Below are 13,007 nucleotides of genomic sequence, written 5' to 3'. Positions count from 1 at the left end.
AATGCAGGAAGCGTGAGTACGGCAAACACAAACAATCCCAAACCGTCTTCACCGAACCCACAATGTAAACAAACCATTTATTCTTACTGAAAAAAAACATGTGCGCTTTTCCTGGTGAAGGTTGTCAAGTTTTAAACGAGAAACAAATCACTTTTCATTGTGAGGAAGTCAGACCGCATCAGCTTCAAATTGAAACATAATCCAAGTTGTCTTTTGTTTTCAGCTGGTAAATGCACCTTCCACTGTCATTAGCTCCCATTCACACAAAGATAATCAGTGGAGAATAGAGAGAGAGAGAGAAAAAAAAAAAACTTTACGTTGGAGGACACAAAATAAAAGCTTTTAGAAAACTTTTAGATTTACGAAAGTTATACAACAAAAAAAAACATACAATGTCAAGCTTTTGCACACTGGCAACTTCATAGTAAAGGAACTGTTTATCAGAAGTATACAAGAATTGCAGTGTGATAGATTGAACTGTTTTACTTTGTTTATATGAAGCTTCTGGGTAGATCAGGACTGTGTGTGCATTCCTGCTGAATGTGCTGTGGGATCGTGTGCAGACTTTTTATATTAGTGAAAGTGCATCTCTCCGTCCATTTCCTGCATCTGTGCAACCAAATCAATGCTGAATTTGTGTTGTATTAAGACAACTGGTCACTTTTCCTGGTGTTTCAAGTTGTAATCTTATTATTTGGTGCCCAGTTTCTGACTGTACTACTGAAATTGACTGATGTTTAAAAAGAATACAATTGCTTATCTATGACTTATCCATATGGCAAATTTGATTGATATTATTTAAATCTCCTTCATTTTCATCTCGCTATATTCTTCCTTTAATGATCTAAATGTGTTCTTCTCCAACAACTAAAAACTAGAGGCTTTTATAGCTATGGTATACTATGAGAATCAAGGATTCAAGAAATTTGAATGCTCATTTGAATATGTACAGAATGAAATTACATATCCATGGCCCCCGTTAATGCCTTTTATACACATTATCAATTAAGTAAAAACACACGTACTGTAGATACAGGCATGTATGAAGGAATCACAGCCTCACTTTGCCACAAATAACTATTTTCTTTTTCTTGGCATCTTAAGACCAAGCACAATCTATGTCAAGCCCCAAATATCCTCTTTACCAGATATTGTCAGTTATCTGGATCACTGATCCTGATGACGGTACCATGATCATTCACACTTTAAAGGCTTAGAAGAATATTTACCTACAAATAATGATAAAGTAATGTATGGACACCGCTATTTTTTTTTCTGAAAAATCGCTTTTAATCTAAATCTGTTTTGAATTAAATTCAACAGCATACTTGAGCAAATTTCATAAAGATTGGTCAATTACGAGCCAAGATACTGTATGAAATTTTCTCCAATGATGAGGGAAAGGGATTTTTCATCGCAATGAAATGCGCAATCCGGAACCATTCCAGATGACACTCAACGCAACTGAGTCAAATTTAATGAAGATCGGTCTTTCATGGTATAAGGTCCATCTTTGGTTAACATTTCGAGAACATGTGTTGAGCACTTTTGATGTAACCCTGCTAATTAAAAGAAAACCAAATAAAAAAACGCCAGTGAAAATATAACTTTTTTGGCAGAAGTAATAAACATCAAGTTCCTGCTTTTCTACATTGTCAATGATCTATGTAAGTAGAGGATTATGAAGCTTTTGAGGAGCTGCGTTGTAATACATTCATTATATTCGAATTTAATATTAACATGGGCCTGCAGAACACAGTTTTGACTCTCCTGCTCCTCAAAACTCATTATTTAGGAACAGCATGCTTGACTCTGCACTGTAAAGCTGAAAAGCACTGAAAAGACCTTCATTTCCAATAAATTATTGTAATTGAAGCAGAAAAGAATTGACAGTCTCTTATTTTCCTTTGCAGCAGCTGAGGTGTCGCTCATGTGGTTGAAAGTCTCACATCATAATTCTTATTCCCACATATACTACCTTACATCCTACTTTTCATTACATGGACAAAGTCGGCGGGTTGGTTCTTTCCACAATCCATCAGACTGATCCCTTTAGTGAATCTGAGAACATCCCTCAATGAATATCCTTTATACACCATGTTGGATATGAAATTACTTTATCATGCTGTAAAGATGAAAAGATTTGAAATTTGCGTTTTAGTCATTGTTTTAGAATGAATGAAATAAAATGAACTTCAACTTTTTTCTTTAGTGGAAAACAAATGTTCAAGCTCCATTTGTGGCGCTGACATAGAAAAATACACTAAAAACAACAATAAAGAGACATTAGTCACAATTTGGCAATGCTGACGAATAGCAAAACCAGGTAATAGCCTGTCTGTGGGGGGTATACTGTTCATTGGTTTCTGCTCACACTGAGCTTAAAACAAACTTACTTTGTCCGTGATTGTCTGTCGCTGTGTGTTACCACTCTGATGATTTTGTTTCCTCCTAAGTAAAGTGGAATGGGCTACAGAAAGTAACTAGTGGTTAATAATCAGTTTTGGTGGACAACCATGTCAAAACAAACCGTTTTCAGATTTTTAAGTCTTTAAAATGAAAACAAAAACTTGATGCAGTGCTCATGTACACCACATGTGTTAAACTCAAGGCCTGGGGGCCAAATACGGCCCTTTATAGCATCTAATTTGGCCCGGTGGAGAAAGTAGATATGAGAGAGAAAGTATAAATTTTTTTCATAAAACACCAAATAATTCAATTGTAGATATCTCAAAATCACCAATTTAATGAAAACCCACAACATTTTTAGGGGCTTGCATTTTTCTTTTGATTAAATCACAAGAATGCAGTAATTTTTTTATTGCAAATTGTGGAAAGAACTCTCGATTTTGCCACAAATATTAATTTTTTTCAAAAACATTCCACAAATTAACTCTAAATAAAAAATTGGTAACAAAATCAATATTTTTAGTGAATTTAACTGATATTGATAACTAGGGCACAGTGATGTAAAAATTGTTCTTTTTTTTCTCCCTAACTAAAATCTGTGGCCCACTTGAGATCAAACTGGTCCGTATTTGGCCCCTGAACTAAAATGATGTAGACTGATAGTCTAGCACTTGACACTTTGCTAGACACTTTTTCCAAGCAAAACTTTTTTTCTACATTGCTCTACAAGAACTTTAGAGTGTTATTGATGAGCTGCATAGTCGGACGCAGACATCTTGAAAAAAATGTCATCTACTCTAACTTCAATATATCAACATTTTTTGTTTAACAACCTTAGAAGTCTTTCCGTTGCACTGCCCACTGATCTACTGATCAGCAGAAATCATGATTTCATTCTTAGTTTCTCCATATGATAAAACAAATACAAAATAAACAAGTTTCATGCATTAGGTTAGTAGTAACAAAGTGAGAACTCTTCAGAGGAGGACTGAAAAAAAAAGATCTTAGAGCGAGTCATCATTTCCCTCCATGTTTAATTTGGTCATGAGGGAACTCTCAGTCACACACAAGTAATAATTTCTTAAAACCAGTCCTTAAAGTACTCAAGAAACGTAAAAAACCTTGATTAAAGCCAGTCACTACACAAGAGACTTCTCTCAAGGTTGAATTTCACTACCTGACATTGGCAAGAGGTCCAGTGCTCTCAAAGGCAATTCTTGTTTCTGGTTCGTCACTGGAGGACTTGCGAGTATCCGAGTAAGAGGAAACACTGTTGAAACGAACTTTGTAGCTCCTAGACATGAGAGGGAAGTAGGTAAGTCACATCTCAAAAGTCCACCCACAGACATAGGATGAATGGAAAAAAGAGGTTTGTGATTTGTAACCAATCTTTGAGCCGCTGGAGACGAAAACGTTTTATCAGATAAAGACATAGTGGAGGCCTTCTAGATCAATAAATTAAAGATCATATGTTTGAAAAACCAAAAAATGTTGAAATTGCTGTTTTGATCTCCACTGTAAACACTCGGGTTTATTGACAATATCGGAAAAGTTTTGCGCATTGCATTGTGGGATATGGATTCCCATAGACGGATGCATAGAAGTGTTTTTACTTCATTCTTAAGGCGATTTCTTGTGTTTTTTCCCCCAAAAAAAACTCTCTCAAAGTGACTTTCAAACACATTTCTGGTGTTTTCACTGAAAGTTATGGCAAAACAATGAATTATGTTTATTTTAGAATTTAGACGGAAATATCAGAATTCGGCCGGAAATGAATGTCTTGCTGAGCAAGGTGGTATCACATTCCAAGAACAAATTACAACAAAAGTGGCATCCGGAGAATCACTGTCCTCCTTGTTTGGTGAAGAAACCAAGAAATCACAATGTGGATTAAGTAAAAACACTTCTATGCCTTCGTCTCCACGTCCCACATTGCAGTGCACAAAAATGTTCCAATAATGTAAATGAGTGTTTACGGTGGAGATGAAAACAAACTTTTAAATGGCAATTTCAACCTTTTACATAATTTTTCAAGCAAATTATCTTTTTATTCATCTATGGGGCCTATGCTAGCTCTTCATCTGTTGAGGGTCAAACTCACTTTCTATCTTCTGTGTTGGATGTTGGGTGGCGCATTTCCATCAAGGCAGCTCCAAATTTCTACACAAATATAGCATTGTGAGATTAGGTAACAGTCCTTTGCTGAATCAATCACAAATCCAAGATTCACAGTTTGTACCTCTCCATTCTCAGGTGGGTCACCATTGCCAAACGTGCTCGTGACCACTAAAACTAGAGTTTCATGCTCCAGGTCCACCACGTCGTACTCATCCAGGGACATGACCTGCAATAAAGATACGGCCACGAATGAAAGTAAGAAACCCTTAGCTACTTAAAGGCGTGTGTTCTGGCTCTTATCTCCTAACCACACACCACACATGACAACTGAGTGGAGCGTGTAAAATAAGGCCGAACACGCATCCGATGGCCGAGGAGGAAGTTGTAATGACCACTCTGTCCGTGCCTCTAACAAGATGATAATATGCTGCTGCCACACAACGTGCCTCCATGATGCTCACCACTCAGCGGGAGCGTGTTTGTCTGCCTCGGGGCTCCACTTGTGTCACACATACAAACACACATGAGGACACACAACCAAAGGCGTGAAGCGAAAACAGGCTTATGCTCCCCTGCAACCAAGACAAGCCCGAGGCCTTTGCATCTGCCCTATGATCCATCTATTTACTCCCACTCTCAGCGACGCACACATTCGCCCCTGTTGTAAGCTCAAACCTCTTCCTGTGTGATTGATCACGCTGGGGAAACAGGAAGGAAAACTAAATAGGTCCTGGAGGGAGAAATGTGTAGTTTATGATGGAAAACAGCCTCTTTAGCTTCTAAGCAGATTTGAACAGCCGGGGGTCCTTCAGGACCTCGTCCTAAAACTATAGCACTGCTCAACGCTTCGGTGGTTACATCTTGCCTCTGACCTGCGGTGATTTGTTGCATGAGGGGAGATGAAAATGTGACAAAAGAGACAACCCTTCGAACATACATGTACACAGCTGGCGTTCGCACACTTTCATTAAATGCTGCATTCAAGGTTGGCAGGTTTGAATAGTTTCCCTTGGAAAAATGTACCCCCAACTTCTGAAAGTGTGAAGCAAAAATAAAAAAAATTGGCGTACCTTAGGGTCAAAGGCATGTTTGAAGATCTCACAGAGAGTTTTGGCATAATCCTGGGATTTGCCTGTTTCTGTGGCAAACAATATGGTGGCTTTGACCCTCTTCGCCATTGCCTGGCCCATGAGCTTTGCAGAAAACTTCACAGCTCTGCAAGAGAAGTGGAAGAAAAAAATAAAGAGTTTCCAGCAAATGACAAATTTAAGATAACATAGTGCAATGACACAAAGAGAAACAACAACAGAAACCTTCGGAAGCTGCGGTTTCTGATAAGCCAATTGTTGCCGACCCACTGAAACTTGCAACGAAAGGTAAAGTGGCAGTTCACAGTAGCAGGCGTTCACGGATGGTTGACACTTGTGATTACTTAGCTCGTCATATCCTAAGGCCAATTATTATAATGATAGAATAAAAACGTGCAGAAGTGCATGTGTATACAGACAAAGCCCTGATTCCTCCCCGAGGGGTTGATTGGATGAGCTGCACTGCTGTGTACGGCACCTTTACTCATGTTGCACTTTAACTAAGAAATGACGCTGTGTTCACAACCCACATTGATGTACACGAAAATACATGCAGACATACTTGGCAAGTTTCTTGAATCCAATGGCTCTTTTCTTTGTTGGTGTCCCATTGACTCCTTTCCAGATATAAGTATTCCAAGGATCAGGCTTCACACACAAGGAAAGCATATTTTATTTTGTTATAAATCAAATTAATTGATTTATTTTTCCAAATACACTTTGAAAATGTATTCTCCCTCTTTGGTTAGTGATATAAAATAATGTGTTGTTCCTGTGGCTTCAAATGATGTTATAGTTTCCTGTTGCAAATGTGGATGAAATTTGTAACTTGATATTGCTGCTAATCTACTTGTGGGCAAATGTGGTATTGACAACAGATGATTTACAAATGCCAGAAAATAAATGTTCTGTTGATGACATGGTTGAGCTCCATCTTTCCCAATACTCACCTGATACTCAAAGGAAGGCGTGAGACGATAATTCAGCATTTCCTGATGGAAAACCGGTGTAATGCTTCCTGACATTGGAGGCACAATCCAAACCCAGTCTCCCGGACACCCTCCCCGTACCCGATACTCGTTCTCCATGTGCTTTATGAAGGACTCTGTGGCTGAATGGTGGTCCACTATTGTCACTTTGCATGACTATAAACAGAAAGTTAGACCATCAAAGAAGACTCAGCGACTTTAGTCAGGGGCCACTGTTTCTAATTACCGCAGTTCAAATATAACTAAAATATACATAGGCTAGTGTTAAATCCTATTTATACTTGATATACCTGGAAGCTGTAGAGAACAGCGATGTTGACCTCAACGAGTGCCTGGTCTTTCCAAAGAGATGAAGTCTTCCTTGTATCCAAGGCCATTTTGTTAGCAACCTCCTGCATGAAATTAAAAACCAGCATGATGTTTTTTTTTTTGGCTTGAATAGCTATTAATATATATCTCTGTAATGCCTATACAATAGTATATTACATGGCAGATTTCAGCAATGTAATCATCAGGTACACCCTGGACAGGGCGCCAGTCCATCACAGGGCAACACAGACAGACACTCACTCATTCGCTCCTATGGGCAATTTAGAGAATCAACCTTACAGTCATGTTTTTGGATTGTGGGAGGAAGCCGGAGTACCTGGAGGAAACCCACACAGCACGGGGAGAACATGCAAACTCCACACAGAAAGGACCCAAGTGTCCACCCCAGGGCTTGAACCCAGGACCTTCTTGCTGTGAGGCGGACGTGCTAACCACTAAGCCACCGTTCATTTTTAGATTCAACCCAATTTATCATTTCACATTAAATGCCCTTTGTTTTGCATTTTGTAAGTCACATGGATATTTGACCCTAGCCACTCGAATGATAAGAAGCAGTCTAAACGTTTTACAGTCAGTCAGTCCAAGTCTTCTACGATCGTTTATACGTGTCAAGTCCTGTATCAAAATGCCAGTTCCATCATGTTTATGCCATGAAGTAAAATAAATATCTCTGCTTTAACCTGCTCCTTAACAACTATCCAGAATAAGAGTGTCTCCAACCAAGTTCTGCACCTTTGTGGAAACCCACTCTGTATCACCTCACGAGACATTACCTCAAGAATGTTGTAGCGTGAGCTGTCACAGAAGTCCCTCACACCAATCTCAGTGCCCATGTACCAGCCGCTGAATGGACATCCAGGAAACTCCAGACCCCCAATCTCCATCAGCATGTTGGCAACCGCTGGGAGGCCGTACCACTTCAGATCCAGGTCTTTAAACCAGTTGTATCTGAGCAGAGAAAAAAGGTGAGGTGTTATGTAGCTAATACATATCATCCATTTCATTATGCCTCCTAGTGGGGTGATCCAACTACTCAGACACATTTATAATGGGCACTAACGCCCTTAGGAGCACAGGTAATTACCACTGTGACACATAATGTTGAAATGGTGCAGAGCCAACTCTCATTACACAAAAAAAACAACTTCTGATGTTGGGCAAAGCTAGCTAGACTTCAGTCAACCTCCCAACACTGGATTCGTACACCCTTTAGGAACTGGATAATAGTGCATTCAGTGAATCATTTGAAGTGCTGGGTTTAATCTTGTGTGTAATGATGAAACACTGTTGGTCTGTGCCAAGCTGTAGATGGAGCGGAGAGCCCAGCTGATGCAGGGCATCGGAGGGTGCCAATTATGCTTATGAGGGAAATCTCAGTCTCATGCGGTTTCGAACTGCACAGACCAAAAGCACTGGTGTAATACTAAACTCACAATACTAAACTAATGCCTAGAGAATAATGTACAATTGTCATTAGATCAAGAACAGAGGTTGTGATCGAAATGGCACACTCCGTACTATACACCACAAACTCAAAGAGTATGTACGGTCTACTATATAGTATGTAGGATTAGGACCATTCCTACAGAAGTATACTTCAAAGTTTCCCAAAATGCATTTTTAAACTACAGCGACAAACACCTGAATCACACTGAGGCTAAATATCTCCATTGATTCTCCACCTATGAAAGTTCTGAAAACATTTTAAGCGAGAAAGTGACCAAGTAGAATATCAACATGTGGTCATTTGATCTAAAAAAAAAAATCACACAAACACATTTCATGCGACATTTCAGAGATTTTCAGAGAACCGCCATTGCTACTGATTTCAAAACAAGAGCCATATTTACAAAAGTGTTAAAAAACTAACGTAAGCTAAGAAGAGATGCTTTTGTTTCGATTTTTAGCTTGAAGCCGGTCCCGGGACGATTTTACATTCCGCTTACAATGCATCAAGGGGCAGTTGAGTATGACAAGTGTGCCCATCGTGCACACTGAAAAAATGTTCCAATATAGTATACCTCCGGGTATTTCTCGCATACTATCTGATGTGAACGCATTAAATACTCACTTCCACTAATTAGCACTAATATGATGAACTGGATTAACACATCGCCTTTAAAACCACTGTAATCAAATCTCTCCTTAAAAAACCTACCCTCGATCCAAGTGATCCTTAGTAATAGTAACCAATGATCTCCTCTTAGCCTGTGTTTTTGGGATTAAAGAAACAGCGCTGGGTTGGTTTAAATTCTACCTATTAGACAGAACCCATTTTGTTCATGTTAAGAATCTCTCCTCAGCACACCCCAGAGTTAATCATGGAGTTCCACAAGGTTCAGTTTTGGGACCAATACTTTTTACATTATATATGCTTCCGCTGGGTAGCATAATCAGAGAACATATTATAAATTTCCATTGCTATGCAAATGATACACAGCTTTATCTCTCAATGAAATCTGATGAAACTCATTAGTTATTAAAACTCCAGACCTGTCTTAAAGACATCACATCCTGGATGAGCCGTAAAACCGAAGTGATTTTATTTGGTCCAAAACACCTCAGAGAGAAAATATCAGCGCAAATAGTGTCTCTGGATGGCATTACTCTATCACCCAGCACCACAGTAAAAAACGTATGAGTTATCTTTGATACCGACTTATCTTTTAACTCTCATATTAAACAAATCACAAGGACAGCCTTCTTCCACCTCGATAATATCTCTAAAATCAGGAATATCTTGGCCCAGAGTGATGCTGAAAAATTAATCCATGCATTTGTTACATCTAGACTAGATTATTGTAACTCCCTACTTTCAGGATGTCCTAGTAACTCACTAAAAAGTCTCCAGTTAATTCAGAATGCTGCAGCTAGAATACTAACAAGTACTAACAGGAGAGAGCATATTTCTCCAGTATTGGCTTCCCTTCTTTGGCTTCCTATAAAATCTAAAATAGAGTTTAAAATCCTCCTGTTAGCCTACAAAGCTCTACATGATCAAGCTCCTGTATATCTTAAAGACCTGTTAGTGCCCTTTCGTCCGGGCAGATCACTCCGTTCTCAGTCTGCTGGTCTCCTGGAAGTTCCTAAAGTGTCTAGATGTAGAACAGGAGGCAGATCATTCAGCTACCAGGCTCCTCGCCTTTGGAACCAGCTCCCAGTTTTAGTACGGGAGGCTGCTACTCTCTCCACCTTTAAAAGTAAATTCAAAACCTACTAATATGCCAAAGCATATACTGTATAATAGCGTTAACCTAACCACTTGGAACAAAGCTCTAAACCTAAAAATAGGAGCTAAGAACTAAGATTATATAGTAGAACACCAACGTTATATTCAAACACGATCCACCCTCTACACATAGCTCTAATGAGCTGCAATGGGATGATGTCCATGCAGACACAGTTGTGCCGGGTTGTAGACAACCCCCCACTTTTGTCCCTCGTTGCATAACCCATTATACTGCTCACACTGCTTCACACCATTTACACTGATATCCACTCCATATATATATATATATATATATTCTTTTCTTTTTCTTTTTCTTTTTTTTCTATTTTTTTTTTTTCTGCAGTCTGTGCCTTGTCCTTACCCTCCGCTCTCTTTTCTGTTTCAGGTGTCTTGATGCTGGAGCTGGTGGTTCCTGATCAATGCTCACGACTCAACTAATCTGGGACACTCGGATGAGCTGATCAATGGTTCGCGGCTCAACTAGTCTGGGACACTCGGATGGACTATCCTTTTATCCTATCCTATTCGCCCCTCTGTTCACTAACCCCAATCAGTCACAGCGGATGGCTGCCACCTCTGAACCTGGTTCCGCTGGAGATTTCTTCCTATAAAAAAAGAGGGAGTTTTTTCTTCCCACTGTCTCTAAATGCTTGTTCATGTGGATCTTGTTGGGTTTTCTTTTTTTTTTTTACTATGGACTTTATATTTCGTTTAGTGCTTTGAGATGACTTTGTTGTATTTTGCGCTATATAAATAAAGTTGAATTGAATTTTGATGTCAGACTTAGGCCTTGTCCACACGTAGCTGGGTATTTTTATAAACTGATATCCACTCTTCTCCGTTTAAACAAGAAGTTTTCTCCCCACATTATTGTCTTAAAAAAAATAATTAAAAAGCCCCATTTTTAATGACCTTTACCTGCGTTTTTGTGTGGATGAGAGGCCAAACCATAGAAAAATATATTTGTTTTAGCAGATATCCAGCTACGTGTGGACAATGCCAAAGTGTGAGTAGCACGTGAGTATGCTATTTCGAACACAGCCAAAAACTAAATTGAGGTGAAACAATTGCTTCTGTCCTAGTTGTTTTCAGTGTAAAACAAGTCAATTGTTTGAGAATAAATTTTTCTACATCCCACTCAAAAAACTCAATTTATTCTTGTTTTGCATGGTTAGCTGCACGTATATGTTACACCTGCTTAAAAGTACATGGTGCACTCACTTTGGGTGGGTAATGGGCACCTCCAGAATGAGGTCCTCGGGAATCTCAAACAGTTCAGGGTCATTCCCATTTGCTTGGAGCAGAAGAGGAAGAACATCAAAACGTCCCTTTGGAGCTTTCCATCCCAGCTGTGTGCAGATCTGAAGACCAAACGATTTAAGCTTTGTGTAAAAATAATATTAATATAAAGAAATTAAAGCTCTCTTGTGGTTGTACCTCCGTGAACTCTACGTTAGCGGGGTCTCCCAGAATTGAGCCATCAGCCTGTTTATAGCCAGCGTATCGAATCAGCTGACTGTTCCACACTCGAAAGTCATGTTTGCCATCCGTCCTTTGAGGAAAGATGGTGATGGCTGACCTGTGAAAACAAAAACAAGATAATAGAGGTCGGGTAATAAGTTCATGAGACTACACTTGTTTGATGTCTACATTTTCTGGTTGAAATTTAGATTTTTGGACATTGACTATGTCAAATGTAGCAGGAGTATCACGATATCGCGATACCACTTGCACCATCCATCTTGTGATGTTTTAATATCGCAATATTGTCTTGTCATGCAATATGTTGTCCCACTCTTACAAAATAATATCCAAGTGTCCAAAAAGATATGCTTTATAGCATTGTTTCTCAAATGGGGGTATGTGCACCCCTAGGGGTACATGATGGCAATACAGGGGGTACTTGAGAAAGAGAAATTGGATTATTAAACAAAAGCGTAAAAAATATGGGGTTTTATAATGTTTATTTTTAGTTAAAAAAAGTACAAGGGTCAGTCTTGGTCTCACACAAGGCAGGAGATTACTGTAAACAATAAAAACTATAAAAATAAATGCATTTAGGAGGCATTAATTACTGTATCATTCTACTTGTTTACAATGAGATTATTTAAAATGTGTATTAATTCATTCCATCAAGTTGTTTTTTCACAGTATTCTGAGCAAAATGTTGTCGAACAAAGGGGGTACGTGGATTCAGAAATAAGAAATGGTTCTCAACTTTGGCCAAAAAAGTTGAGAACCATTGCTTTATAGGATAGGTGGTCCTATATTAATTATAATTTAACAGTTGCAAAATAGACTTTCTTTAAACTCGCTGAGCCTCTCATAGTTTGGTTCTAATACTCAAATTGCAACCTGCTAACAAATAATTGAACAACAAAATGAAAAATAATATCTTTCATTTATGTAACACTTTTTAAAAAACAATGCATAATAGAAACACAGGCAAGAAGAACAAATGACAGAAATATGGTACTATACAGTATACAAATCATAATATTAATAACAAAAGTCATCATAGCATTAAGGGAAAGCAAGGCAAATGTACTGTATTTAGCACATTTCATACTTAAGGCAATTCAATGCGCTTCACATGATGGAAAAATTAAAGAGAAAACATTCAACAGTTTAAAAATCAATAAGAATATTAAAATGAGCAGTAAAAAACATTAAATCAACAATAATATGATTAAAAATCTCCCTCTGAGTCATGCGCAGTAGAGAAACTTAACTTGGATTTAAAAATATTCTCATTGGATCTGCTGGCAGTTTGTTCCACTTCTTTGCAGCATAACAACTAAAAGCAGTGTCACCATGTTTGCTGTGAACTCTGGGCTCCACTAT

The 13,007-nt window shown here is 38.5% G+C and overlaps 1 protein-coding gene across 2 annotated transcripts in view; it reads right to left on the bottom strand.

Annotated features, from left to right (window-relative positions):
- Positions 1-13,007, bottom strand: part of nos1 (nitric oxide synthase 1 (neuronal)) — an 80,575-nt gene that overhangs the window by 33,949 nt on the left and 33,619 nt on the right. For both annotated transcript variants that reach the window (XM_028457171.1, XM_028457172.1), the window contains exons 8-17: positions 11,601-11,742; positions 11,385-11,524; positions 7,708-7,882; positions 6,895-6,996; positions 6,566-6,760; positions 6,178-6,263; positions 5,598-5,742; positions 4,649-4,753; positions 4,511-4,569; positions 3,587-3,703 (exon numbers count right to left, since the gene is read on the bottom strand). In XM_028457171.1, coding sequence (XP_028312972.1) covers positions 3,587-3,703; positions 4,511-4,569; positions 4,649-4,753; positions 5,598-5,742; positions 6,178-6,263; positions 6,566-6,760; positions 6,895-6,996; positions 7,708-7,882; positions 11,385-11,524; positions 11,601-11,742 — 1,266 coding nt within the window. The remainder of the gene's footprint in view (positions 1-3,586; positions 3,704-4,510; positions 4,570-4,648; positions 4,754-5,597; positions 5,743-6,177; positions 6,264-6,565; positions 6,761-6,894; positions 6,997-7,707; positions 7,883-11,384; positions 11,525-11,600; positions 11,743-13,007) is intronic.

Source organism: Gouania willdenowi, chromosome 9 (assembly GCF_900634775.1).
Source record: "Gouania willdenowi chromosome 9, fGouWil2.1, whole genome shotgun sequence".
Taxonomy (NCBI): domain Eukaryota; kingdom Metazoa; phylum Chordata; class Actinopteri; order Blenniiformes; family Gobiesocidae; genus Gouania; species Gouania willdenowi.
The sequence above is the reverse complement of the archived record's forward strand: the minus strand, read 5'-3'. Positions and strand labels throughout refer to the sequence as shown.